Source organism: Plecotus auritus (genome assembly GCF_963455305.1).
Source record: "Plecotus auritus genome assembly, chromosome: 6".
NCBI classification, from domain to species: Eukaryota; Metazoa; Chordata; class Mammalia; order Chiroptera; family Vespertilionidae; genus Plecotus; species Plecotus auritus.
In genome coordinates this window covers 87850411-87876948 of record NC_137773.1, presented here as the reverse complement: position 1 = coordinate 87876948, position 26538 = coordinate 87850411, and the positions used below count along the sequence as shown (strand labels likewise).

Sequence of the window (26538 nt, the reverse complement as noted above, 5' to 3'; positions counted from 1 at the left end):
CAAGGAGTAACTGGGTAGGCTGGAAAAAAATCAGCTTTTATTCTGAATTCAGAAAAGTAGCAGTAGGCTAGTTAAATACATAACAGAGCTTGTGTTGCTTACACTAAAGAGTGAGAAGATTTGTCTAAGCTCCTGTATAATGGGAATACAGTTGAAAAAGTTGCTAGTCTTAAGCCCCTATTTAAGGAGTCTATAGAAAACAGGGGAGACAAAAATAAGGACACTAGAGAAAGCTTTAGTCTCTGACACAGTAGCTACAGCAACCAGTAAAAAGACTAACACCTAGCAAGAAAAAAAGACACACTAAAGGCCCGTCTGTCTACTTGCTGTTCCTTTTACCTAACACGTCATGTCAAGCTTTCAACAAGGCATGTTAAAAAGTAAGAAAAAAATAAGTCTAAAATGAGAAGGCAAGCAAGCATCAGAACCAGACTTGGGTATGGCAGAGATTTTGGCATTATGAGATGGGGAATTTAAAATAACTATAGTCAATATGTAAAGGGTTCTAACAGAAAAAGTGAACATGCAAAAACAAATGGGTATGTAAGCAAAGAGAAACTCTAAGAAAGAATCAAAAGGAAATGTTAGAAATAAAAAATGTCCAAACGAAAATATAAGGAGAGAAAAGAATGAACAGTATATCTGAGAACTGTGGGGCAATTATAAAAGATGAACATGTGTCATGGGAATACTAGGAGAAGATGAGAGAAAGGACCAGAATATCTGAAGTAAGAATGAATGAGAATTTTCCAAAATTAATTACAAACACCAAACCAGGAAGCTAAGAGATCAACAAGCAGAATATAAAAAAAAATTTACATTGAGGCATATTATATTTAAACTAGTGGCCCGATGCACAAATGAAGATTCATGCAAGAATGGGTCTTCGTTCCCCTGGCTGCAGGCACCACCTTCGCTCTGGCCCGGAGCCGCCTTTCTGCCTTCCCACGCTGCCCAGAGGCCCAGAGCAGCTGGGGTGGTGCGTCCTGCCCCGCCCTGGCCACTCGGTGCCTGCATATGCAAATTAACCCACTATCTTAGTTGGGTTAATTTGCATACTCACTCCTGATTGGTTGGTGGGCATCGTGAAGGTACGGTCAATTAGCTTGTTACTCTTTTATTAAGTAGACTGCAGAAAATCAACATATAAATACACCTAGAATTTATTAACAAAAACAAAAAAGGCTCTTCTATCTGGAAATTTAAAAACCTCTTATTAACTCCTGAGTAAAAGAAGAATATAAACTGAAATTACAGAATTTTAAAGAAATAATGATTTCCAAGACATATGTTATGATCTACAGAATGCATTTTAAGGCAGTGATTTTTTTAAATTTTATTAAGGTATTACAAATAGTAGTAGTACATAGAAAAAAAAGTCTCTTTTTCCTCCCCACTGACCTTCCTCCCCCCCCACCCCGCCTCCTTTACCCCCCTCCCACCGCACTCGCTCTCGTCCCCCCGCCCCCAGTGTCTTGAGTCTGTTGGTTGTGCTTATATGCATGCATACAAGTCCTTCGGTTGATCTCTTACCCTCCCCTACCTTCCCGCTGTAGTTTGACACTCACTGCAAAAAATACTTGTCAATAAAGTAAAAGATTAAGAATTAATTACCAGCCCTAGCCAGTTTGGCTTAGTGGATAGAGCATCAGCCTGTGGACTGAAGGGTACATGCCCAGGTTGCGGGCTCGATCCCCAGTGTGGGGTGTGCAGGAGACAGCCGATCAAATCAATGGTTCTCTCTCATCGATGCTTCTATCTCTCTCTCCCTCTCCCTTCCTCTCTGAAATCGATAAAAATATATTTAAAAAAAAAAGAGTCAATTACCAGTTTAAAAAAAAAAATAAACCAAAAGAAAGCATAAAGAAAAAATGGAGATAAAAGCAGAAATTAATGAGGAAGGCACTGAGCACTGAGAAGCCACTTGCCAGACTCGTGACTATGTTACCCTACCATGACACCTCCCTTCATGGAAGTTCCTCAGACCTGCCCCAGCCTTACTATTTATATCAACAACCTTAATGAGAAGATCAAGAAGGATGAGCTGAAGAAGTCCTTGTATGCTATTTTCTCCCAGTTTGGCCAGATTCTGAATATCCTGTCACAGAGCCTGAAGATGAGGGCCAGGCCCTTGTCATCTTCAAAAAGGCCAGCACCAGTGCCCTGCGCTCCATGCAGGTTTTCCTTTCTAAAACAAACCCTTGCACATCCCGTATGCCAATACTGACTCAGATATCATTGCCAAGATGAAGGGCGCATTTGTGAAGCAGGACTAGAAGTGGGAGAAGAGGAAACCCAAGAGCCGGGAGACCCCAGCTGCCAAGAAAGTAGCACAGGGTAGGGCAGTCACTCTCATCGTGGGGGCTGACCCAGGGCCTGTCCTGAGCATGGGGCCATGAGTCAGGTGCCCCGCATCATGCACACATTTGGGACCAGCCTCCCTACATGCTGTCCCCTGGCATGATCTCATCCCCAGGTCTCTAACATGGCCAGATCCCACTGGGAGCCACTGTCCCCACAGCAGCTTATGCCAGGTCAGATGCCACCTACCCAGCCTCTTACAGAAAACCCACTAAATCACATCTTGTTCCTCACCAACCTGCCAGAGACCAACAAGTTCATGCTGTCCATATTTTTCAACCAGATCTCTGTCTTCAAGGTCTGGCTGGTCCCAGGGCAGCATGAAATGGCCTTTGTGGAGTCTGACAATGGGGTACAAGCAGGGGCCCTTTGCGGCTCCTTACAGGGGTTCAAGATCACCCAGAACTACCCGGCAAAGATCTTCTTTGTCAAGAAGTAGCGCCTTTTCCCCATGCCTGTCCATACCTCATCGGGGACTCCCCTCTTCCCCTTTGTTCAGCCCCCCTGGAGGTAAGTTCCCCTCAGGAGCCTTCTTAGAGCTGTACATGTGAGTGAGTGGCCACACAGCATTGTACCTTATCTGTCTCCAGACATTGCAACCTGGTGCTGTTAGGCTGGAATTAAGGTATTTTTGGTTTGTTTTTGTTTTTTTTGGTTTTTGTTTGGAAAAACAAAAAAGAAATTAATGAGGAAAACAGAAAAGCAATCGATCTAACTAGTCAAAATTCCGTGTTTTTTTTTAAACAAATAAACCACTCATTTGATTCAGAAAAAGAAAAGGCAAATATACAAAAACAAACAAAAAAACACAGGTGATGACACAGTCAGAAAACATTTTTAAAATCATAAGATGATTTTGCTGACCTCTACACTAGATGAATTAGGCAATTTCCTAGGAAAATACAGATTACCAACATTTAAATTAGAAAGCTTAAAACAGAGCAATGTCCATAAAAGAAATAAAGTTCCTAAGGAAATATCCCACTAGAAAAGCACTTGACCAGGATGGTTTCACAGTGAGTTCTACCAAATCTTCCAAAACCACAGAGTACTAACACTGTATAAACTATTCCAGAGCATTGAAAAAAAGAAATATTACTATATCTTCTTATGAAGCAAGTATAATACAAATACCTAAACCAGATAAAGACAAAGAAAACTATGGACCAATTATCATTCATGAAAATCAACAAATTCTAAACAAAATACTAACAAACAGATTCCAAAACCACATTAAGAAAATAATACACCATGACCAGGTGAAAGTCATTCAGAATGTAAGACTTTTTGAATGCTGAGAAATTTATTAATATTATATTCTAGTATTAATAAATCAGAAAAACTTTGACAAAATTCACCACACATTCATGGTAAACTTCAAAGAGTATAATGTACCTTCTAAATATGATAAAATAAATATTTACTCTGAAACATTATCTTAATCAATGGAAAAACAAAAGAGACCTTACCCCTAGAACAAGGCAAGAATGCCTACTATTTCTGCTACTACTTATCACTGCACTAGAGGTATTAGCCAATGCAATTAGACAAACAAAAACAATCAGAGGCATAAGAATTGGTAAACAAGTAAAGCTATCATAATTTACAGATGACACAGTATTATGCCTGGAAAACTCCAAAAAAAGCAATAATAAAACTTAAAAGTAAAAGAATTCAGTCAAGTAGCAAGTTATAAAATTAAGATACAAAATCAGTAGCTTTCATATACAGAAACTATGAAATCATAATGGTACAGAAAAATCACATTTAAATAAAGAATTAAATATTAAGGGAAACAACAAAAATTTGTTATAAGGAAAACTTGTACAAGGAAAATTTTTAAACATCCTGACAAACACTAAAGTAGATTTTTTTTTTAAAAAACATTCCTGACAAACACAAAAGTAGACTTAAATGAAAAGACATTCCCTGTTCTTGAATAAGACGACTTAACAATATAGAGATGTTAGTTCTCTCCAAGTGAACTTATATAAATTCAAGGCAATGCCAATAAAAGTACCAACAAGCTAATTTTATGGAGTTGGACAATAGGAAAGAGCGTATAAAAAGGGCAAGAATACCTAGGGAAACACTGAAAAAGAAAAACCGTGAGGGGGAAACCAGTTCACACAGACATTAAAACTTATTACAAAGCTTCTTATAATTTAAACACTGTGGCAAAAAAATAAAGTTCAGAATTAGGCTAAAAACACATAAAACTCAGTATATGACAAAGGTGGTATCTCAAAACCTTGGGGTAAAGATGTAGTTTTTAAAAAATAAATGATCTGGGTCAATGTGGAAAAGATAAAAATACACAAAAATCAAGAGTAGGTGAACTATAGATCTAAATGTACATATTGAAACAATAGGACTTGTAGAAAAAAATGTAGAATATCTTCTCGCCTTCGGGGTAGGCAATACTCAGGAACAGAAGAGCATTGTCCATAAAGAATAGATGACATTAACATTAATTCATTGCATAAAAAAATACCAATTAAAACATTGAAGAGACAAGCCACAAAGTTGGAGAAAATATTTGTAAAATATGTCCAACCATACGGCTCATAATAAAAAAAAGGCAGGTAATCCAATAAAATAGCTTCTTGGAAAGCAAATTTGCACAACCACTTTGGAAAATTGGCATCATCTATGAAAAGTGAACATATGCATCCCATATGACCAGCAATTTCAGTACAGGGTATACACCCAAGAGAAATACATACACTTGTGCACTATCAGAAATATTAAAATATGCTCATAGCAGCATTATTCATAACAGTCCCAAGCTGAAAAGTCAAATGTCTGCCCATCAACACAAACTGCTTAAACAAAATGTGGGATATTCAAAACAATGGAACACAATAAAATGTACTAGCTAGAGATACTCAAAACAATATGCATCAATTTCACAAAAACATTAGGGAAAATTAAGATAGATACAAAAAAACATATACTGTATGGTTCCACTTGTATAGGGGTAAGAAACAAAAACCCCAAGCCATATTGTCAGTCAGAATATTGGTCACCTACGGAGAGTAGGGAAGGGTTTGTCATTTGAAAGAGGCAAGAAGGAGTATCAGGAATGCTGGTAGTACTTTTTCTGGCCTGATCGTATGGATGTGTTCATGTGATAATTTAGCTGTTGTACATGTATGAATTAAGTATTTTTCTGCATTTTAGTAAAACCTGTTTTAAAATGTTACCACACATACACAAAGTATCATTATACACTTTAGAAATGACTTTGGCATTACACTAATAAGCAGAACATGCGCAGACCTATAGCCCAGCAATTTCACACTCCTGGAATAACTCACCAATACCCCAGAAGACATGTGACAAAATTTCTTAAAGCAGCATTGCTCATAACTGAGAAAAGTGAAAACATCCAGTAACTAACTGTACATCAGCAGAACAGGTAAATAACTTGTGGTATACTAATAGAAAGAATCACAATCTGAAAATGAAACTAGGGCTACTGTCATTAATGTGACTCTCAAACCACCACTACCCCTACTAATCTGACCGCCATTATATGTAACTTGAATTCTGCAATGGCCTAACAGTTTGTACCTTGTCCCTCTATTTAGCCTATAAACCCAGAAGCCACTGTGATCCTTTAAAATTATAAGTTGGACACTTGCCACTCCTCTGTTCAAAGCCCTCCAAATTGAGAATGAAGGCAAAGTCCTCCCAGTTAACCCTACAGGATGTCCCCATGATCAGGACCCTGATCTAGCTCTGACCTCATCATCTTCAGCAACTCACAAGTTTGATCCACTCCAGTCACACTGGCCCCTTTGTCCCAAGCACAAAATTTTTCATGGCCTTTGAACTGCTGTTGAAGGTGCTCCTCCCCACATTACAATATAGCCCACACTTACAGCTCATTTACATCTCTGTGCAAATGTCACCTTACACAAAAGGCTTTCCTTATACACCCCACAGCTCCACTGAATCCCACATTTTCATCATCACATGCTTAATTTTTCCTCCATGCACTGACCGCCATTAGAGATATATTTACTCATTTACCAGGTGCCTTGACCCCAAATAGAATGTAAGCAACCTGAAGGCAAATATCTTGATTCACTACAGACCTGTGGCATAGAACAAGGTCTGACATAGTAATATAGGCTCTGGAATCGGCACCAGAGTTTAAATACAAGCATCACTGCCTGCTAACAGGTTGGCCTCAGACAAGTCACCTAAACTTCCTTTCCTCAAATTCTCCACGTGCAAAAGAAATTGATGGCACCTGCTTCTCAGCACTTTTTTTTTTTTTTAATATGTCAGTAGTGGAACGATCCACCCTTTTTACTTGCAAAGTGTGAACAGAAAGCTACTATATTTCTCTAGGACATTTACAAAGAGTTTTCTTCACCTTAAGAAGAAACTGAATAAAGTAGATGTCCACTTAGCACTTCTGTGAAAACAAATACAGTTCTTCAATACAAGAAGAAAGGAAAATAGATGTTTAAATAGATCAATGATATGAAATGCAATTTTAAAACTTGGCTTGAAGAAGTTAAAAGTTCATATCCAACAGTTAAAAGCATAAGCAGATTATACCCACATGTGTAGCAGTTATAAAAAATTCACTTGTGGGCCACACAGTCTCTGTCACAGGTGAATGGGTTAGACAGCATCCAGCTGAATGAGGCAGAACCCTCCCTCTGCCAATAAAAAAACTAATAGAAAAAAAAAAAAAGAAAGAATATCCAAAGCAGCTTAAATCAATCATCAGTTTTATTTTTTCATGTAATAGGAAGTCTGGAAGTAAATTCAGGGCTAGTATAGACACCTAAAGAAGCCCCTGGGGAGGCCAGAATCCTTTGTGAATTTTCTGCAGGATCCTTCTTAGCCTGTGCATCCTCATGGACAAGATGAATCTTTTAACACTAGGTACTGGATCTCCTTACTAGGTGAGAAGTTGGGGGAAGAACAAAAATAAAAAATAAGTGGAGAAGAATCCAGGTAAGAATGGCCCTTTTTTCAGGAGTCTTCTCAAAGCCCGTATAGTAACATCTGCTTATTTGATAATAGACAGGCTGTGGAACATGGACTGTCCGAATTGTAAGGAAACTTGTAGGAGATTTCTAAAATAGTACACCTTACTAATCTGACAAAAATTGAGTTTTCTTGACATGGAAGATGAGATATTAGGGAAGCAACTAGAAGTATATGCCACTGTTGGCTGGAACGTCCCAAAGGACTCATCTGATGAAGACATCATAGTCTGATCACAATGCATTTGATTTAGATAAACAAACAGGCACTAAAAATATCAATGGTTCACAGTACCTAAGATTCTATAGAGTCTATTGGTCAAGTAAATAATTCAAAAGGAAGTTAACACATTCTTAAGAATGAAATTATAATTAAAATACTACATACAAACATATTGTGATGTGTATAAGGGTAATTTAGAGCATAACCTTAAAGATTAAATAATTATGAGCTAGTGTCTATTTTCATGATGAAATACATCAAATGCAATTTCATACTCACTAGAAAATTCCTTTGGGGTGTGAATGAATTCTCATAAGCAAAGTGAGGGGGCTGTGGCTGAAATCATTTCCACATAGGGATTGCCTGCAGTGTGGGTTCTTGCATTTCTTGAATTAATTACATTGGTTATATTTTTGAAAGTTTTAAATAGAAATTCGCCTACCATGAGTACTAGAGTACTCAAGTTTCATAAAAATCGAGGAGCTCTTCTAGGACAAGGTTTCTCAACCTTGGAAATATTAACCTTTTGGGGCACATAAATCTTTGTTCTGGGGGGGGGGCTCCTCTGCATTGTAGTCTATTTAGCAACATCCTTGATATCTTCCAACTATATGAAGGTAATGCCTTCCCCAGTTTTAACCACCAAAAATGTCTCCAGAAATTTCCAAATGTCTCCTGGGGAGCATATCCACTCCCTGGTAATAACCACAGCTCTGCAACAGGAATTGGCCAATATTTTTCTGTAAAGGGCCAGACAATGAGTATTTTAGACTTTGTGGGCCACACAGTCTCTGTCACATATTTTTCTTCCTTAAAAGTGTAAACTATTCTTAGCTTGAGAACCGTACATAAATAGACAGCTGGCTGTAGTTTCCTGACCCATTACTGACTTTTCCGTGTTTCCCTAGAGTACTTACTTTACTCATATGCTCAGAAGGTGCCAGGTGGTACAACAGTAATTTCAACATTAAGTATCAGGCTAGGGTTTCTCTTCCTAAGCTGTCACATTTGTTAAGACCTAACTGTACACTGATGGCTTTTCCACAACATACAGACACATTTTCTCCCCCAGTGTTAATTCTCAGAGATGAGAAAAAAACTCGTCATTTCAGTCATTACACAAACTGGCTTTCTTCCAGTTACATGTATTCCCTTGTGCTCAGTAAGATGAGTTAATAAAGGTTTTCCTGCCTTCCTGAAACTTATAAGGTTTCCTTCCAGGCTGAGCTCTCATGTTTCTTAAAGAAGGTGAATCATTGGAGCCTCTTCCACACTGCTGACACTATGAGTTTTTCTCCCCGGTGAGTTTTAACATGACTCCGAAGAGATGAATGATCACTGAAGGCTTTCCCACAAGCCAAGCATTCATAGGGCTTCTCCCCAGTGTGTATTCTCCTGTGAACATTAAGGTTTGAGCCTATGCTGAAGGCTTTCCCACAGTGATCACACTCGTACGGCTTCTCTCCTGTGTGACTTCTCATGTGTGTCTTAAGAGTTGACTGGTTTCTGAAGGCTTTCCCACACTGTCTACATTCAACACGTTTCTTTACAAGATGAATGCTCATATGCCTCCTCCGGGATAAATAATCACCAAAGACTTTCCCACAGGCAGCACATTCATAGCGTCTCTCTTGAGTGTGTATTTTCCTGTGTGCTGTTAGGTTTGAGCTGGCGCTGAAGGCTTTCCCACATAGATCACACCCATATGGTTTCTCTCCAGTGTGAGAATTCATGTGTGTCTTAAGGATGGACTGGTTTCTGAATGTTTTCCCACACTGTCTACATTCAACGGGTTTCTTTACAATATGAATTCGCATGTGTTTTCTCCGTGATAAGAGATCACCAAAGGATTTCCCGCATTCTTTACATTCATATGTTTTCTCTACCATGTGGTTCTTCTTGTGCAAATTAAAGTTAGACTTCCATCGAAAGGCTTTTCCACACTGTGTGCATTCATAGGGTTTCTCCCCAGTGTGATTCCTGACATGCTCTTTGAGATGTGACGGATGCTGGAAAGCTTTCCCACAGTCTTGACATTCATAGGGTCTCTCTCCAGTGTGTGTTCTTTTGTGTGCAATGAGGTGGCAGCTCCTGCCATATGCCTTCCCACATTCATCACACTTGTAAGGTCTCTCCCCAGTGTGAACTCTCATGTGTATCTTTAGGGAGGAGAGGGTTCGGAATGCATTTCCACATTGACTGCAATCAAAGGGCTTCTCTGTGAGGTGAGTTCTTGCATGACTCCTAAGGGCTGAGGGATCATTGAAAGCTTTCCCACAGACATTGCATTCATAGGGTTTCTCCCCAGTGTGTATTCTCCTGTGCCGTGTAAGAGAAGCACTTGTGGTGAAGGCTTTTTGACACTGATGACATTCATGCATTTTTCTCCCATTGTAAATGCTCACATGTTGTGTTAGATGTGGCCTGTTCTTGAAAACCACCCCATAGTCTCGGCGGTGATAGGGCCTCTTACCAGTGTGTCTTCCCATTTGCTGAGTAAGATGAGCACCCATACTGAAGACTTCAAACAGGTGAGCATATTCAGTGGATTTCTCTCCAAGATGAGTTCTTTCCTGTTGATTTAAAGATGAGTGCTGACTAAGGTATTTCCAATATTCATTTCATTCCTAAGAATTATCCCCACATAAACTGACATAAATTAAAGCACATCATTATGACTATAGATGTCATCATTATGATTATAGATGTAAAAGTACTACTCCTGCCCCTGTGGGTTCTATCAAGTAGGATAGGTGAATGTTATGTATGCCCTAAGGTACCATGTGTGTAACTATAACAAAGCTTTTTACAAAATAGACTTTAACTGTTTAAATCTGAATTGAACTCTAACACTCAATTATCTAAGACTGTGGTCAGCAAACTGCGGCTCACGAGCCACATGCAGCTCTTTGGCCCCTTGAGTGTGGCTCTTCCACAAAAAAACCATGGCCTGGGCGAGTCTATTTTGAAGAAGTGGCATTACAAGAAGTTTAAGTTTAAAAAATTTGGCTCTCAAAAGAAATTTCAATTGTACTGTTGATATTTGGCTCTGTTGACTAATGAGTTTGCCGACCACTGATCTAAGACATAGCTATAAAAATATTTACTTACCAGAATTCTAAGTGGAAAGTTTTGGGTTAGTAATTGGTAATATTAGTGTCTCTAACACTGCTTCCTCTTGGGGAATGCCACCTGCCTAGTTCTTGAGCTCCTTTTCTAACTTAAGCTGCCCCACTCATCTCCTAATATAGATGATCCAGAATTATCTCCCAAAAAATCTTACCATTGTCACACCACTAGGTGTTTCATTCCCAAAAATATTTTCCATGAGAATAGACCACTTGGTTTTAGAAGGAATCTCCCAATCTGAAACAAATTGGAAAAACATAAATTTGCTGATAAAAGAAAATGGTAGAATGCTGGTGACAAAAATAGGTAATATTTTAAAAAATACTAATCCTAAAAAAGGAAAGATGAGGTGAAAAGGAAGAATGTATGAGTAAAAATGACTGAAATATTTGTGTGATATTTGGCAATGACAAGGGGTAGACATTTATGTCAGCACACTAAGAAGTAATTCTTCAAAGACCAACATTAATGAAAGAAAAAATATAATCAGGAATGTTGAATTTAAAAGGACAGAAAAAAGTTCCATGTGGACATGTCAAATTTAAAGGTGAAAGGATAGTGAAACCAAAGAATCTGTCAGAGAATGGAGGAGCAGTGAAAGGAATGAGCATATTATATATCCCTGGGTGACATTTCCTAATGGATCTCCCTCCACCCCAATCACTGAGAATAGCCACTACTCAGAAGCACTTATGATTACAGGTCCTTACCGGGACATGTGCCTTGGGGAAGTCCCCTCTCCTCTGTTCTCAGCTCCTCTTCTTGCTCCAAGTGGAAGATGAGGCTGGGTTTCCCCACCTGACACCCTACTCATGAGGAAAGATACATGTTGAGGGAGGATTGTGCAGAGGACATGTGTTCTGAAGTCAGAGTTCTGAAGATGGACAAGACTGACTTAGAAGCAGTAAAATGATGGTGACAAATTTCTAAGGGACACAGTTAGAGGCTGTCATAAAAAACAAAACCACAAATACCCACATGTTTTGCCCTTCAAAAGATTTCTTAACTCAGAAGGTAAGGATTTCTTAATTCAGAACCTATGCCCAAGCTCAGACACATTTGACAACATCCAAGGTCAATGCAATAAACAGATCTCAATATTCATGGGAGACACCAAGAGGGTAGGCACCAGGTAACAATTGTGTTCCAAATCCCCACCCTGCTCCTAGGTTACAGCCAACTACTTAAAACAAAATTATTTGATTAATAAATGAAGAAATGATGCCAGTCTTACCCACTGAGGCAAGGTTGCTATAGTTCTCCAGCATCACATCTTTGTATAGTTTTCTCTGAGAAGAATCCAACAAGGGCCACTCCTTCTCAGTAAAGTCCACTGCAACATCCTGGAAAGTCACTGAGTCCTGAAACACCACATTTGAGGTCAGTGAGAAAACAGCTTGAGTTCAAAGATGGTAGAGGCTGAAGACTGAATATGAAACACTCAAATCATAGGATTTCCAGTTTGGGGTTCTGGTGTCTCAAAATTTATTCCAGAAGCCAGTCAGCAGCTGTTCTGTTTTCCTTATGAGGTGATCTTATCCTGTCTCACTGCTTCAAATGCAACCCTGACATGGGATCAAAATCTCTCTCCACTTTTAGCCTGGCCTGAGCACTTAAAATATATTATCAGAGAAACATTTGGTATGTAAGTCATTTTCCCTAACAACTTTGATACCATGACAGCCTTAAAACACTATTTGGCTCTTTCTCTTGATCCCTGATCAGGCATCAATTAATCAGAATAAAAATCTAAAAGAATTTCATTATGTGATATTGGGGGTGTCCTAGGAAGTGCCTCTCCCCGCTTCAGGGCCCCAGAGATATTGGTGTACCTGGGAAACAACATTAGTTGGCATATGAGGCTCCAGGCCATTACAGGCAAACAGGTCCACATTCTGGTGACAAGAATGGTCTTTTGAAGCAAGAGGAATTTCTGACTCCTGGATATGGGCAGGTTCCTGGATGGATATAGCTAGAGAAGACACGATCCATGAGAATAAAAGCTTGCTTAACACTCACAAACTACTAAACTATAAGTGTGTAGTGCACATTCCCAATCAAAATACACACACACACACACACACACACGCACACCACCACATTCGGTAAGAATCCAGAGCAGCCCTGCTCTACTCAAGGACAGGAAAAAGGGAGGTGGGCTAATATACCTATAACAAAAGTAATATGTTTTCTCAATTTATGAGAAGAAATTAAATCTCTGATAGAGCTTTGCTCAGATTTATCAAAATAATAAATGAGATAGTTCAGGGTTACTACCCATACTGTGTTTTTCTTTTCACACCAATTATACACACTCCCTCTCTCACCCAAACTGTGATCCTGCCTAAATCAGACAGTCACCTCAAGGCTCTCCCAGGACTTTGCTCCCACTATTTTCCAGTTGATTCATCCTCTCCTGGCAACCCTCCCTCTGTCCTTGGGAAGTGGCAGTAGCCACTTAAGCTTGAATTGTGAGAGCATTCTTCACCCCTAGAACTTACCACATGTGGGAGAGAGATCAAGAGCTGCCATCCTGTGAGAATGATAATAAATTTGTCTGAACAACAGGGCACTAGGATCAGAAAGCTATTCTCTTGTTCTTATGGGACTCTTTGAGCAGGCATCTGTAGTAAATGAGAAAAAGATTACTAGGAGAAGGCGTTCTGTCTCTCCTGCTCACAGGACAATCTGACTTCTGCTTTCCAGTATTTCTCCTTTTGAGCAGCAAATTCTGTCTGATCCTAAGCCTTTCCCTTGCTTAGGCAAAACCTCCAGGCAATGCGGTGGACAACCCTGACCCCCAAGTATTGTGTCAGCAAATACAACTCTGTTAAACTCCCTCGCTCATTAAATATTCGTGCCCCAGACTTCTGTTCTTCAACTTTGATACATGCCATGGTTTAGGATCATTCAAGTATCCATGAGGATGGTCTATCTAGGACTACATGTTCCAATCTCCAATGCTATTTGCCCCCCCCCTACTCCACATCAACATACACAACCGTAGGCCAACGCACAGGTCTTGTCATCTCTAGTTACTAACTTTATCTCACAAACAATGACTCAGAAATCTGCTCTTCTACACAACATTCTTCTTGCATGAACTCTTTCACTTTATAGAGGATTCCAAACCACTCATGCTTCTACAATCTTGCTCCCTCACAGCAAATTCCTCTTCTCACTGCTCCATCTATCAAGCCAAGATTCATCACAATCCATCACTTCTACAATCTGTCCAATTCTTCTGCCTATTATAACCCTGAATGAGCAAAAGACCAGCCTTGAATGATTCCAACCATCTACCTCCTCTCTATAAAGATAGTTGGGAAGATAAGTCCACACACAGCTGGTCACCTCCAAAACTCAAAGTCGTTAACCCTAACGGAGCATCTACACTAAAGGAAAGCACACTAGGCAATCCGATCTTCCAATATCCCCATAACCAGGTAAAAATCTCAAGTTTTTCTGAAAAAAATAAATAAATAAATAAACAAAACAAAAAAAAGAACTGTCTTACCATTATCCTCTTTCAGCAAATAATCTTATATTCCTTTCATAATAATCACAACCAGGAAAATGGATCTCAGCAAGGACTAGAAAATGAAACAAAAAACAATTCCATATATGATAGCAGAAAGCAAAGTATCTAGTAATAAATCAAAAGCTGTGTATGACCTTTACAATAAAAATTGAAACACTGATAAAAGAAGTTAAAGACCTAAATAAGTGGGGAAGAATATCACTTTCATGGACTACAAGAACCATTATTAGAGTATTCATGCTATCCTAACTCATCTGCAAATAGAATACAGTTTCTAGCAAAACCTCTACAGGCTTTTTTCTAGAAATTGACAAGCCAAATCTAAAATGTGTATTAAAATGCAAAGGCTCTAGAAGAGCCAGAACAATATTAATAAAAACAAACTTGAATGATTCTATGAACTTCACCACAGTAATGAAGAGTTATTGAAATAAGTATAGATAAATAGGTCTATGGGACAGAATAGAGTTAGAAAAAGAAATACAAGTGCAGAGTCAAATAATTTTCGATAAAAGAACAAAGCAATTCGATAAGAGAAGCAGTCTTTTTTTAAAAAAAAATATGTTTTTGATTTCAGAGTGAGGAAGGGAGAGGGAGAGAGAGAAACATCAGTGAAAAGAGAGAATCATGGATCAGTTGCCTCCTGCATACCCCCTATGGGGATTGAACCTGCAACCCAGGCATGAGTCCTGACCAACCAGGAATTAACCATGACCTCCGGGTTCATAGGTCGATACTCAACCACTGAGCCACACCGGCTGGGTAGGAAAGCCGTCTTTTTAAAAAGTTCATTTTAAAATAATACTTGACACTAGAGGCCCGGTGCACGAAATTCGTTCATGGTGGGGGGGGGGGATGTCCCTCATGTCCCTCAGCCCAGCCTGCACTCTCTCCAATCTGGGACCCCTCGAGGGATGTCTGACTTGCCCAGGGTCGGGCCTAAATGGGCAGTCGGACATCCCTCTCACAATCCAGGACTGCTGGCTCCCAACTGTTCACTGGTCTGCCTGTCTGATTGCCCCTAACCACTTCTGCCTGCCAGCCTGATCACCACCTAACCCCTCCCCTGCCAACCTGATCGACGCCTAACTGCTCCCCTGCCGGCCTGATTTCCCCTAACTTCCCTCCCTTGCCACCGGGTCACCCCTAACTGCCCTCCCCTGCAGGCCTGATTGCCCCCAATTGCCCTCCCTTGCAGGCCTGGTCCCTCCCAATTGCCCCCCCCTGCTGGCCTGATCACCCACAACTGCCCTCCCCTGCTGGCCATCTTGTGGCGGCCATCTTGTGTCCACATGGGGACGGCCATCTTTGACCAAATGGGGGTGGCCATCTTGTGTGTTGGAGTGATGGTCCATTTGCATATTACCTCTTTATTATATAGGATGTAATATTATATTAGCTTCAGGGGTACAACATTTATTGTGATCAAACATTTATGTAACTTATGAAGTGATCACCATTATAAGTCTAGTACCCATCTAACACCATACACAGTTATTACAATACTAGAGGCCCAGTGCATGACATTCATGCACTGGCAGGGGATGGGGAGGCTCCTCAGCCCGGCCTGCGACCTTTACCAGTCTGGGAGCCCTCGGGCGATGTCCAACTGACAGCTTAGGCTGGGAGCGGGCCTAAGCTGCAGTTGGACATACTTAGCGCTGCCGTGGAGGCAGGAAAGGCTCCTACCACCACCACTACACTCGCCAGCCATCAACCCGGCTTGCGGCTGAGTGGCGCTCCCCCTGTGGGAGCACATTGACCACCAGGGGGCAGCTTCTGTGCTGAGCATCTGCCCCATGGTGGTCAGTGCGCGTCATAGCAACTGGTCATTCCGCTGTTTGGTAGATTTCCATATTTCCCTTTTATTATATAGGATTATTGACTTAACAGAGCAAAACGGGACAGCTATCTTTTTAATAAATGGTGTTGAAAGACTCAATGGAAAAAAGAAACTTTGACTTATATTATCACTACATACACAAAAATTTGAATTAAAAAAATCTGTTTAAGATGAATTAGACACCAGAAAATAAAATCCAGAGACTATTTTAATGACCCTTGAGTTACATAGCAATATTTCAGACTAGACACAAATAGAACTAGGTAAAAAAAAAAAGCAATAAGCTGAACTCTACCGAATTTAAAAAATTTTAATCATCAAATAACATTACTTAAAAAATGAATAAGCTGGCATAAAAACAGACACATAGATCAATGAAACAGAATTGAGAGCCCAGAAATAAATCCACACATACATGCTCAACTAATTCTAAGACAAAGTAGCCAAGAATATACCATGGGAAAGGACAGTCAGAAAATGCTGTTGGGAAAACTGGGCAGCCATGTGCTAAAGAATGAAACTGGACCATTATCTTACACTGTACACAAAAATTAACTCAAAACAGACTAAACACTTGAATGTAAGACCTGGAACCGTAAAAGTCCCAGAAGAAAACAGGCAGTAAGCTCCTTGGCAAAAGTCTTGGCAATGATTTTCTTGGGTTTGACACCAAAAGCAAGCAAAAATGAACAAGTGGGACTACATCAAATTAAAAAGCTCACCCTGCCCTAGCTCAGTGGTCAGCAAACTGCGGCTCGCGAGCCACATGCGGCTCTTTGGCCCCTTGAGTGTGGCTCTTCCACAAAATATCACGTGCGGGCGCACACGTACAGTGCGATTGAAACTTTGTGACCCATGCGCAGAAGTCGGTTTTCGGCTCTCAAAAGAAATTTCAATCGTTGTACTGTTGATATTTGGCTCTGTTGACTAATGAGTTTGCCGACCACTGCCCTAGCTGATTTGGTTAAGTGGATAGAACTTCGGCCTGCAGATGGAAGGGTCCAGGGTTTGATTCCAGTCAAGGGTACATGACCAGGTTGCGGGCTCAATCTCCAGTAGGAGGCGTGCAGGATACAGCCAATCAATGATTCTCTCTCATTGATGTTTCTATATATCTCTCTCCCTCTCCCTTCCTCTCTGAAATCAATAAAAATATATTTTTAAAAAAATTTCTTTAAAAAAAAAAAGGTTGCCCTGGCCTGTGGCTCAGTTGATTGGAATGTCATCCTATACACCAAAAGATTGTGGGCTTGATTTCGTCAGGGCACATACCTACGTTGCGGGTTCAATCCCCAGTCAGGGTGCATATGGGTGGTAACAGATTGATGTTTCTATCACTACTTTCCTCTACCTAAAAATATATCCTCGGGAGAAGATTAAACAAAGAATATAAACAAACAAAAAAACAACTACACAGTTTCTGTACAGCAAGGGAAACCATCAACAAAATGAAAAGGCAACCTACTGAATGGGAGAAAATATTTGCAAGTCATTTATCTGACAAGGGGTTTATATTCAAAACATGTGAAGAACTCATACAACTTAATAGCAAAAAAAATAAACAATCCAAATAAAAATGGGCAGAGGACCTAAACAGATATTTTTCCAAATACATACGAATGGCCAAAAGGTGCTTAACATCAATCATACAGGAAATGCTAGTCAAAACCTTACACCTGTTAGAATGACTATTATAAAAAAGACAAGAGACAGCAAGTGTTGTCCAGGATATAGGGTAAAGGGAACCCTTGTGCTCTGTTTGGTGGTAATGTAAATTGGTACAGCCACTATGGAAAACAGTATGGAGTTTCCCCAAAATATTAAAAATAGAACTACCATGTGATCCAGCAATCCCACTTCTATCTAAAAGTGGAAACACTAATTTGAAAAGATATCTCCACCTCCAAGCTCATTACAGCATTATTTAAAATGGCCAAGGCATGGAAACAACTTAAATGTCTATTGATGAATGAATGGACAAAGAAAATGTGAAAATATATATATATATATGCATATATATATATGCATGCATATACACACACACACACACACACACATAATAGAATATTATTCAGCTGTAAAAAAAATCTTAAAATCTTGCCATTTGTGATATAGATGAACCTTGAGGATATCATGCTAAGTGAAATAAGGCAAACAAAAAAAATTCTCTCTTATATATAGAAACGTAAAAAAAGCAAAACAAAACAAAAGCCAAGGTCACGAATATGGAGAACAGACTGGTGGTTGCCTCAGGAAGTTGTGGTGGGTAAAATGGGTAAAAGAGGTCAGGGGGCCTGAGGGAGGCAACCAATCCACAAGTCTCTCTCATCATGTTTCTCTCTTTCTTTCTTTCTTTCTTTCTTTCTTTCTTTCTTCCTCTCTCTCTCTCTCTCTCTCTCTCTCTCTCTCTCTCTCTCTCTCTCTCCCTCCCTCCCTTCCACTCTGCCTAGAAATCAATAAAAAAAAATCTTTGGGTGAGAATTAACAACAACAAAAAGAGGGAGGAAAAGGAGTACAAGATTCCAGTTATAAAATAAGTCACGTGATGTATAGCATGGTGACTATCCTATATAATAAAAGGCTAATATGCAAATCAAACGGCAGAACGACCAGTCGCCATGATGCACACTGACCACCAGGGGGCACCACTCAGCCAGAAGCCGGGCTCACGGCTGGCGAGTGCAGCAGCAGGAGCCTCTCCTGCCTCTGCAGCAGTGTTAAGGATGTCAGAAATCCCCTGAGGACTCCCGGACTACAAGAGGGCACAGGCCGGGTTGAGAGACACCCCCCCCCCCAGTGCACGATTTTCATGCACCGGGCCTCTAGTAGTTAATAATACTGTATTGCATACTTGAAAGTAGCTAGAAGATTGGATCTTGAAACTATGTATGGTGATGACAAAAATTTCATATTCAGATTAAAGCACTCCTACAAAACAAACAAAAAAGCCAGAACTAAGACACTTCACGAAATGTAATGACAAATAAAATAAGCATGACAAAAGGTACTCAGTATCATTTGTTATGAGATAAATGCAAGTTAAAACTAATGATATAGCATTTCAACCCACCAGAGTGGCCAAAATAAAAGACCATCAGCATTAAATGTTCCCAAGGATGTGGCATACACCCTATCCTATATAATAAAAGCCTAATATGCAAATTGACAGAATGGTGGAACGACTGGCAGAACAACCATTCGCTATGACGTGCACTGACCACCAGGGGGCAGACACTCAATGCAGGAGCTGCCCCCAGCTCGCAGGCCACAGGCCAGCCAAGGCAGGTGTGAGCGGGGGCCCCCCGATCACCCTTCTGGTCGCCCCACAGAGGGAGGTGACCAGCAGTGGCAGCAGCAGGGGGGCAGGACTGGCGAGCGGGTGGTGGCAGGCCGGCCAAGGCGGGTGCCAGCAGGGTCCCCTGATCACCCTGCCAGTCGCCCCACAGATCAGCTCTGATCACTGGTCTGGCCTAGGGACCCTACCTGTGCACAAATTTCGTGCACCAGGCCTCTAATTCTCATATAATGATGGTGGAAATGTGAAATGGTTCAAACATTTTGTAAAACAATTTGCCAGTTTCTTAAATAGTAGACCTACTATTTGACCAAGTAATTCCACATCTAGATATTTACCCAAGAAACATTCTGATTCATAATAGCCAAAAAGTGTAAACAATGTAAATATCCATCAACAAGAGAGAAAAAACAAACTGTGACATGTACAATGAAATACTCCTCAGCAATAAAAAGAAACTACCAAGATACACAATATATGTTGACAGAAGATAGATACAAGAAATTTTCTGATTCTAATTACATGATGTTCGTGAAAAGGCAAAATTTATTTAAGTCAATGAGAAAACTTGTTTAAGTCCATAGTAAAAAAGTGGTTGCCTTGATGGAGAACATGAGATGGTATTGGATAGTCTGAGGAAAAACTACATGTATTTTTTTAGTTAGTGGTTACACAATGTACACAACTGTCAAAAAAATTAATCAAACTGATCACCTAAGATCTGTGCATTTTCCTGTAATCTATACTTAAAAGAAATTTTTCTTACTTTCTGGTCTCTAGTTATACAAAAATTCCTCCCACGACTAATCTGTTATCTTCTCCTCTCCTATTACAAACAAGACATGTCTGTTCTCCCTTCTAAGGCCAACGTCTTCAGAGTAAACATATATGTAAAATAAATTCAAAATGTTCAAAGAAAAAAAGTAGAATAAAAAATACTCAAATCAAAGGAAGCAAGAAAAAATAAATGGAAAAAGATAAGGCAAATTCAACAACCAAATATATTAACACATAAAATGTTAATGGACTAAATGCTTCAGTCCGGAGGGTGTGGCTCAGTGATTCCCATGAACCAGGAGGTGATGGTTTGATTTCCAGTCAGGGCACATGGCCAGGTTGTAGGCTCCTTCCCCAGTAGAGGGTGTGCAGGAGGCAGGCGATCAATTATTCTCCCTTATCATTGATGTTTCTATCTCTCTCTCCCTCTCCCTGGCCCCCCGCTCCTTCTCTTTTCCTCTCTCTGAAATCAATAAAAATATATTAAAAAATTAAAAAAGAAATGAAAATGCTTCAACTAAAGTAGATATTCTCAAAATTGATTAAAAGTAATTCAGTTCCCAGGACCAAACCAGAGAGGGTAGGATCTGCATTACCACCATTTGTCCACCATCCAGAACTGAAATATCATTGCTGACATGTACACATAAGGAACTGTTTGACACTGAAATTGGGACTCAAAAGAACTGTTGGCCCAGAAAGAAACTCACTACAGACTGATTCATTTGCCTCTCAGCATAACCATTATTGCTTGTCTCATTTTCGGTTCTTATATTTCTAGTATCACATGATCTCACTCATCTAGGGGAAATAATGAACAACATAAACTGATGAACAAAAACAGACATGGAGACAGGGAAGCATCGATGAGACTGTCAAACCTCAGAGGGAAGGTAGGGGAGGGTGGGGGTAAGGGGGAGAGATCAACCAAAGGACTTATATGCATGCATATAAGCCTAACCAATGGTCACGGACAACAGGGGGGTGGGGGCATGCATGGGGAGGGGTTTGAGATGGGAGTGGGGGGATGAGGACAAATATGTGATACCTTAATCAATAAAGAAATTTTTAAAAAAAGTAATTCAGTTATATGCTGTTTCTAAGAGATATCTAACACATAGGGATATAACAGGAATGAAAATTAAAAAATATATAAGGCACACACTTTTTTTTAAAGCTGGTTTAAAAATATTAACACAAGACAAAATGGATTAAGGCAATAAAGCTCAGAGAGAAAACCAAGACATTACAGTGAAAAGTATAACTGAAGAAAATGCTGTGTATACCTGCATATGTTATGACACAGCCTCAAAAGTATGAAAAAAAAATTAAAAAGTACCACCAAAGCTCTCACTAATATAGTTCAGGCAGATAATTCAATAACTATACATAGTCTGATTAAGATGAAACAGTATTTCCTAACTATAAAATCCAACCATACCAATACAATGTAAATGGCATCAGTCTGACCAGTGCAATGAAGTTAAGGAAACTATGACTAAGGACGACGACAACAACAAAGTCATAGGAATGAAAGTTTGAAAATTAAAAAAGAAAATTCTAAGTGATTCATAGGTCAAGGAAGTCATAATATTTAGAACTGAAATCTTAAACTACATACTGCACTTCTCTGGGATGTTACAGATACCCAATGTAAGAAATTAGAAACACCCCCAAAAAAGTAAAAGGAAGAACATTATAAAGAATAGAAAGTTATGAAATTAAAAAAATATTATAAAGTGCTTCAATCAAGTCAAAAGTTCTTTGAGAAAACAAAATTGACATTACAAATGTAGCAAGCATTTAAAAATATGAGCACATTATTAACTTTGACTATGCAATTTAAACCTTAGATGGAATGAAAAGAAATTTTATTTACCATAATAGAGAATTTAGATGCCCTATGACCCTTAAAGGAACTGAAACAACAGCTTTAAAACTTCCCACAAAGAAAACTCCAGACCTAAATGGTTTTTCTTGGTACAGCTCCCTTTTTGGAACAAGTCAATCTATTCTTAGGCAAAATACTCCAGAGTTTAGAAAACAGTTTATATGGCTGGCATAAACCTGAATAGGACAGGAAAACACAAATCACAAACACAAACACAAATCACCAAAAAAATGATACAATAATAAGTATCCTTTCCAAGTAATTTATTTACCAATGCATCTTTAATGTAATATTAGAAGTGTTCATTGATATAATTCACCACTCTATCAGACAAATAAGAAAAGCATATTATTCACTCATTCATTCCATGCACCTATCACAAGCCAGGCATCCCTAGGTGTTTGAAATACATCAACAGATATCCAAGTAGATGCTAGAAAAAAAATAATCACTTGTAAAAAGCTACAGCTGCTCATGAGAAAAAAGAAAAGCTCTTAAACCAGGGAAAGAAGGGAGCTTCCTTGACCTAATAAATACTATCTTAAAAAGCTTCTAGGCCCTGGCCGGGTAGCTCAATTAGTTAAAGCTTTGTCAGATACAACAAGGTTTCAGGTTCCATCCCTGGTCAGGGCACATCGAAGAAAAAACCAATGAATGCATAAATACGAGAAACAACAAATCGATGTTTCTCTCTCTCTCAAAATCAATAAAAATTTTCTGAAAAAATAAAATTTAAGCCAAAAGGTACCTAAAAAACAATGGGTATGTGTACAAATTCCACCTACAAGATATTTAGAAATCTCTAAATTAGAACGTGTAGTGCCATCAGTATGGAAAAAGGATGTGTATGAAAATACTTGAGAGTGTGAGTACATTAAAAAATAATTACTAAAATTAGGAAATGTATTTTTGGGGAAATGCATATAAACAGTAGAATCCATAAAGAAAATCTTGGAGAAGAAGAGGATGCAATTCAGAAGCACACAGATTTCTGAGATTTCATAGTATTTTCTTGGCCTGATTTGTGGATTTGCTTTATTGCTGTCCTTTTAACTGTGTGTACTAGTACGTGTTTTCATACATTTTTTGCACATGTGTCCTATAGAAAGATAAATAAAAGGAACCAAATAAGATGGTAAAAATCAATGCAAAAGTGTTAGTAATCACAATAACTATTAATGGACTAACTCTCAAGTTAAGTAACAATGCCCAACTGAATTTTTAAATCTAGTTATAGGCTATTTACATACGAGTCAACTAAAATTAATAAAATAAAAATAGACAAGTACACCAAAAGTTTGAGTATAAAAAGCATTAAAGACAAATGCTGCCAAAAAATAATGTACCTGTATTAAGACAAAACTAACCACAAAGAAAATTGGCCACAAAAGCAAAAGAAAGGTAATTCAACCTCATGGTCTCTAATTCCTGAGCCTCCATAATATCCTGAACTCACTGGGCCTGGCTTTTCTGTCTCCCACACCAAGGTGTCAGGGTGTTTGATTTTTGTTTGTTTTTTGACCAGTCATCAGCGCCCAAATATGTCGCTAAATATGGTTCTAAATTTCAGTCCTCGCGTCTCCACACGGACTAAAGCACACTACTGGCCGGGCTACCTGGCTTCCCAGTCCCAGGTCCAGGTCCCCCATAACTCCTTGCCTTGTAGGCCTCTGGTGTTCTCAGAAAAGCCGAGAGTAAAGGGTTAAATGAGGAAAGCCGGGCTTACCCTACTGAGGGTAAAATCGGGGGGAGCAGAGGTCACGGAAGCTGCCGCCGAAAGGCCGAGAAATTCAAACGGAAGGTCCAGTCTGCCGCAGGGAGGCGGAAGGTCACCAACAACTGGAGGAAATCGCAGGGGAGCTCTCTACAGCCTATGTGTAAAGCGACTATCGCCTCCCGAGAATAATGGCTTCCGTTTCACTTCCGCCTTCTAAATCACGCCTGACTCATTGGCTGCTTTAACCCGGAAGCACAGAGCGGAGAGGATTCTGGGAAATGTAGTTCTGAGCTTAGGCGGGCATGCTGGTCAGTATGCCCAGGTGGATTCTGATGGTTGAGCACCTGTCCCCAACTGCTAATTGTTTGAGAGCCTTGGGACTCACTTTTCAAGCTTCTTATCATTGTTCTCTCTATAATCGCAATGAGTCTCACTGCTTTAAATACCATATATACACTTAAGACTCAAATGTCCACCTGCAGGCCTACACCTCTAACCTGAATTCCAAACAGAATGAGACATTCTCCACTTGGATATTTTATAAACACTTTAAAATGTCACAAATCAAACTCCAGACTCCACCTTCTCAAACTCAAATAACAGGAACCTTATCTTTCCACTTGTAAACCTTAGCAACACCCTCAACCCTTTTGTTTGTCCCATTGATCCATCATGGAATGGTTAGTTCTACCTTGACTGGTAACCCAGAACCTGATCACTTTGCCATAAATGTTTTCCATGCCCCTGTGCCAACTCAAGGGAGGTCATGGCGGGACTCAGAAAAGTCGGGGTTAGCATTTCATGATCCTCTTTTATAATACTTGAGCCAGAAATTTAGGAGGTACAGCTTCCAGGTAAAGACGTTTATCTAGGTGGTGTGAGCATTAATGGAGCACAAAGAGAAATCCACCTTCTAACAAAAGTTCTAACCCTGCCAAAACCGGTTTGGCTCAGTGGAAGAGCGTCAGCCTGCGGACTGAAAGGTCCCAGGTTCGATTCCGGTCAAGGGCATGTAACTTGGTTGCGGGCACATCCCCAGTAGGAGGTGTGCAAGAGGCAGCTGATCGATGTTTCTCTCTCATCGATGTTTCTGACTATCTATCACTCTTCCTTCCTCTCTGTAAAAAATCAATAAAATATATTTAAAAAAAAAAAAAAAAGTTCTAACCCTAACTCTACCAAGAGACTGACATCTCCAGTAAATTGCCTACCACCTGTTTCTCCTTTTGTATAAAAGGGCCACATCCTAAAGTTGTTGCAAGACTCAAATGAGAAATGCAAATAACTGATTACTTTTCATCAGGGATAAGAAGTTGGCAGCATAAGCCCAACCTGAGAGGTGAGCAAAGGTGGAAAGACTCCAGGGCAGGAGTGTCAGAGACAGCAGGAGCACTGCTCAGCACTGCTGGTCTAACTGGCTTTGAGTCCAGTCCAGTCATGTATACTCTTCTAAATTCTCCCATTCGACTATCCCAAGCACACAGCAGATTCCTTCTTGAACCCTGCCTACTGTACTAACTGTTGGGAACTTAGTCCAAGTTCCTCCGTTACCAAGTATCAGAGACACAGATCAATTCTCGGTGGCGGGACAGACAGAGATGCCATGAGAGGTTGTGGGTAAATAAGAATGAGTCTTTAATGCAGAAGCCAGTGGCCACATAGCCATCAGACAAGAACAGTCCTCACAGCAAAGTCCATAAAGGCAGGCAGCCGGACACCGGCTGGTAAATACATATCTTTCCCATAAAGCAGCATCAGTCTCTGTACCCAGTTGTTATCTGAGCATGCTTCCTCTCACTGCCTTACACTGTAGTGGCACCTGAGCTCTCTGGCTCAGCAGCTTCTCCTGTCTCCCCTGCCCAGCTCACTGGCTGTTTAACATGGTAGCTATATCTGAGCTCTTAGCTTTACATCGTAGCAGTACCAGCTCTCAGCTCCATCTGAGCTCTCTAGTCTCCCTTGCACACATAGGAGCTACATTCTCTATGCCTATCGCCTCTGCTTCTCTGAGCTCTCTCTAGCTCTGCTCTGCCCAACTGTTCTCACTAGCAGATGTCTTCACACGCTCCAGGCTACTAGCTGGTCAGTAACCTACTTTTACACTGTTTAGACAAAGTAGGCTTCGTGCCAATAGTTATACCAATCATATTGGCTACTGAAGGGCACAGTGTACCGTGTGTCCTTGCACCCACTCATGGTATCTTGGCCTGATTAGGATTCCCAAGCTCAGAGTCCTTGGACATCCCGATTAGGCTCATGCTCAGAGCAGCCTTTGGCCATTCTGGTGTATTGATAACAAGGTCTCTGTACTCCCATTGGCCTTGACTATCCGGGGTCCTGGCATGGTTCCCACAAGGTGCTTCAGTGTTAGGCTGGGAAAACTCCAGGAGAGGTAAGGGATCAAATCTTCAAGATCTGGAGCCAGGACAGAGGAGGAAGAAAAGAAAAAGGTTCATTAGGATTCAGGCAGGACCCGGGGAAGAAAATGGGTAGTTAAAATTAGTTAATAATGCTGAGTCAGGATTGGAGTATGTCTTATCAACCTTGAATGCCAGTGAGCTCACAAGAAGGGTTAATTGATGGAATGAATGAGGGGGCGGGGGGATATCAGGCACTTAACCCTTCAAAGTTAAGAGTAGGAAAATTCTGCAATATTCCCTAAACAGTAGAAAGTATTACTAAGGTAAACAATACCCCAGAAGGTTGGAAAAATTTCATTCACATCCTGTTTCTATATAAATATATAATT

The 26538-nt window shown here is 40.0% G+C and overlaps 1 protein-coding gene and 1 pseudogene across 10 annotated transcripts in view; one reads left to right on the top strand and one right to left on the bottom strand.

Moving 5' to 3' along the window:
- ZNF317 (zinc finger protein 317) overlaps positions 1-24004 on the bottom strand; it is a 75924-nt gene extending 51920 nt beyond the window's left edge. Inside the window, exons 1-9 of one of the 9 annotated variants that reach the window (XM_080674796.1) lie at positions 23799-23977; positions 14243-14318; positions 13227-13349; positions 12558-12697; positions 11960-12086; positions 11436-11531; positions 10880-10962; positions 10070-10169; positions 2748-7285 (exon numbers count right to left, since the gene is read on the bottom strand). In XM_080674796.1, coding sequence (XP_080530922.1) covers positions 7266-7285; positions 10070-10169; positions 10880-10962; positions 11436-11531; positions 11960-12086; positions 12558-12697; positions 13227-13257 — 597 coding nt within the window. In that variant the 5' untranslated portion in view covers positions 13258-13349; positions 14243-14318; positions 23799-23977 and the 3' untranslated portion in view covers positions 2748-7265. Of the gene's footprint in view, positions 1-2746; positions 10170-10879; positions 10963-11435; positions 11532-11959; positions 12087-12557; positions 12698-13226; positions 13350-14242; positions 14319-23798 lie in introns of those variants that run through there. The other 8 variants (XM_080674792.1, XM_080674793.1, XM_080674797.1 and 5 more) reach the window with 8 other exon arrangements.
- Positions 1970-2800, top strand: LOC308251432 (U1 small nuclear ribonucleoprotein A-like; annotated as a pseudogene). Its single transcript has one exon. The product of its transcript is annotated as a U1 small nuclear ribonucleoprotein A-like (transcript).
- Positions 24005-26538: the final 2534 nt, after the last annotated feature.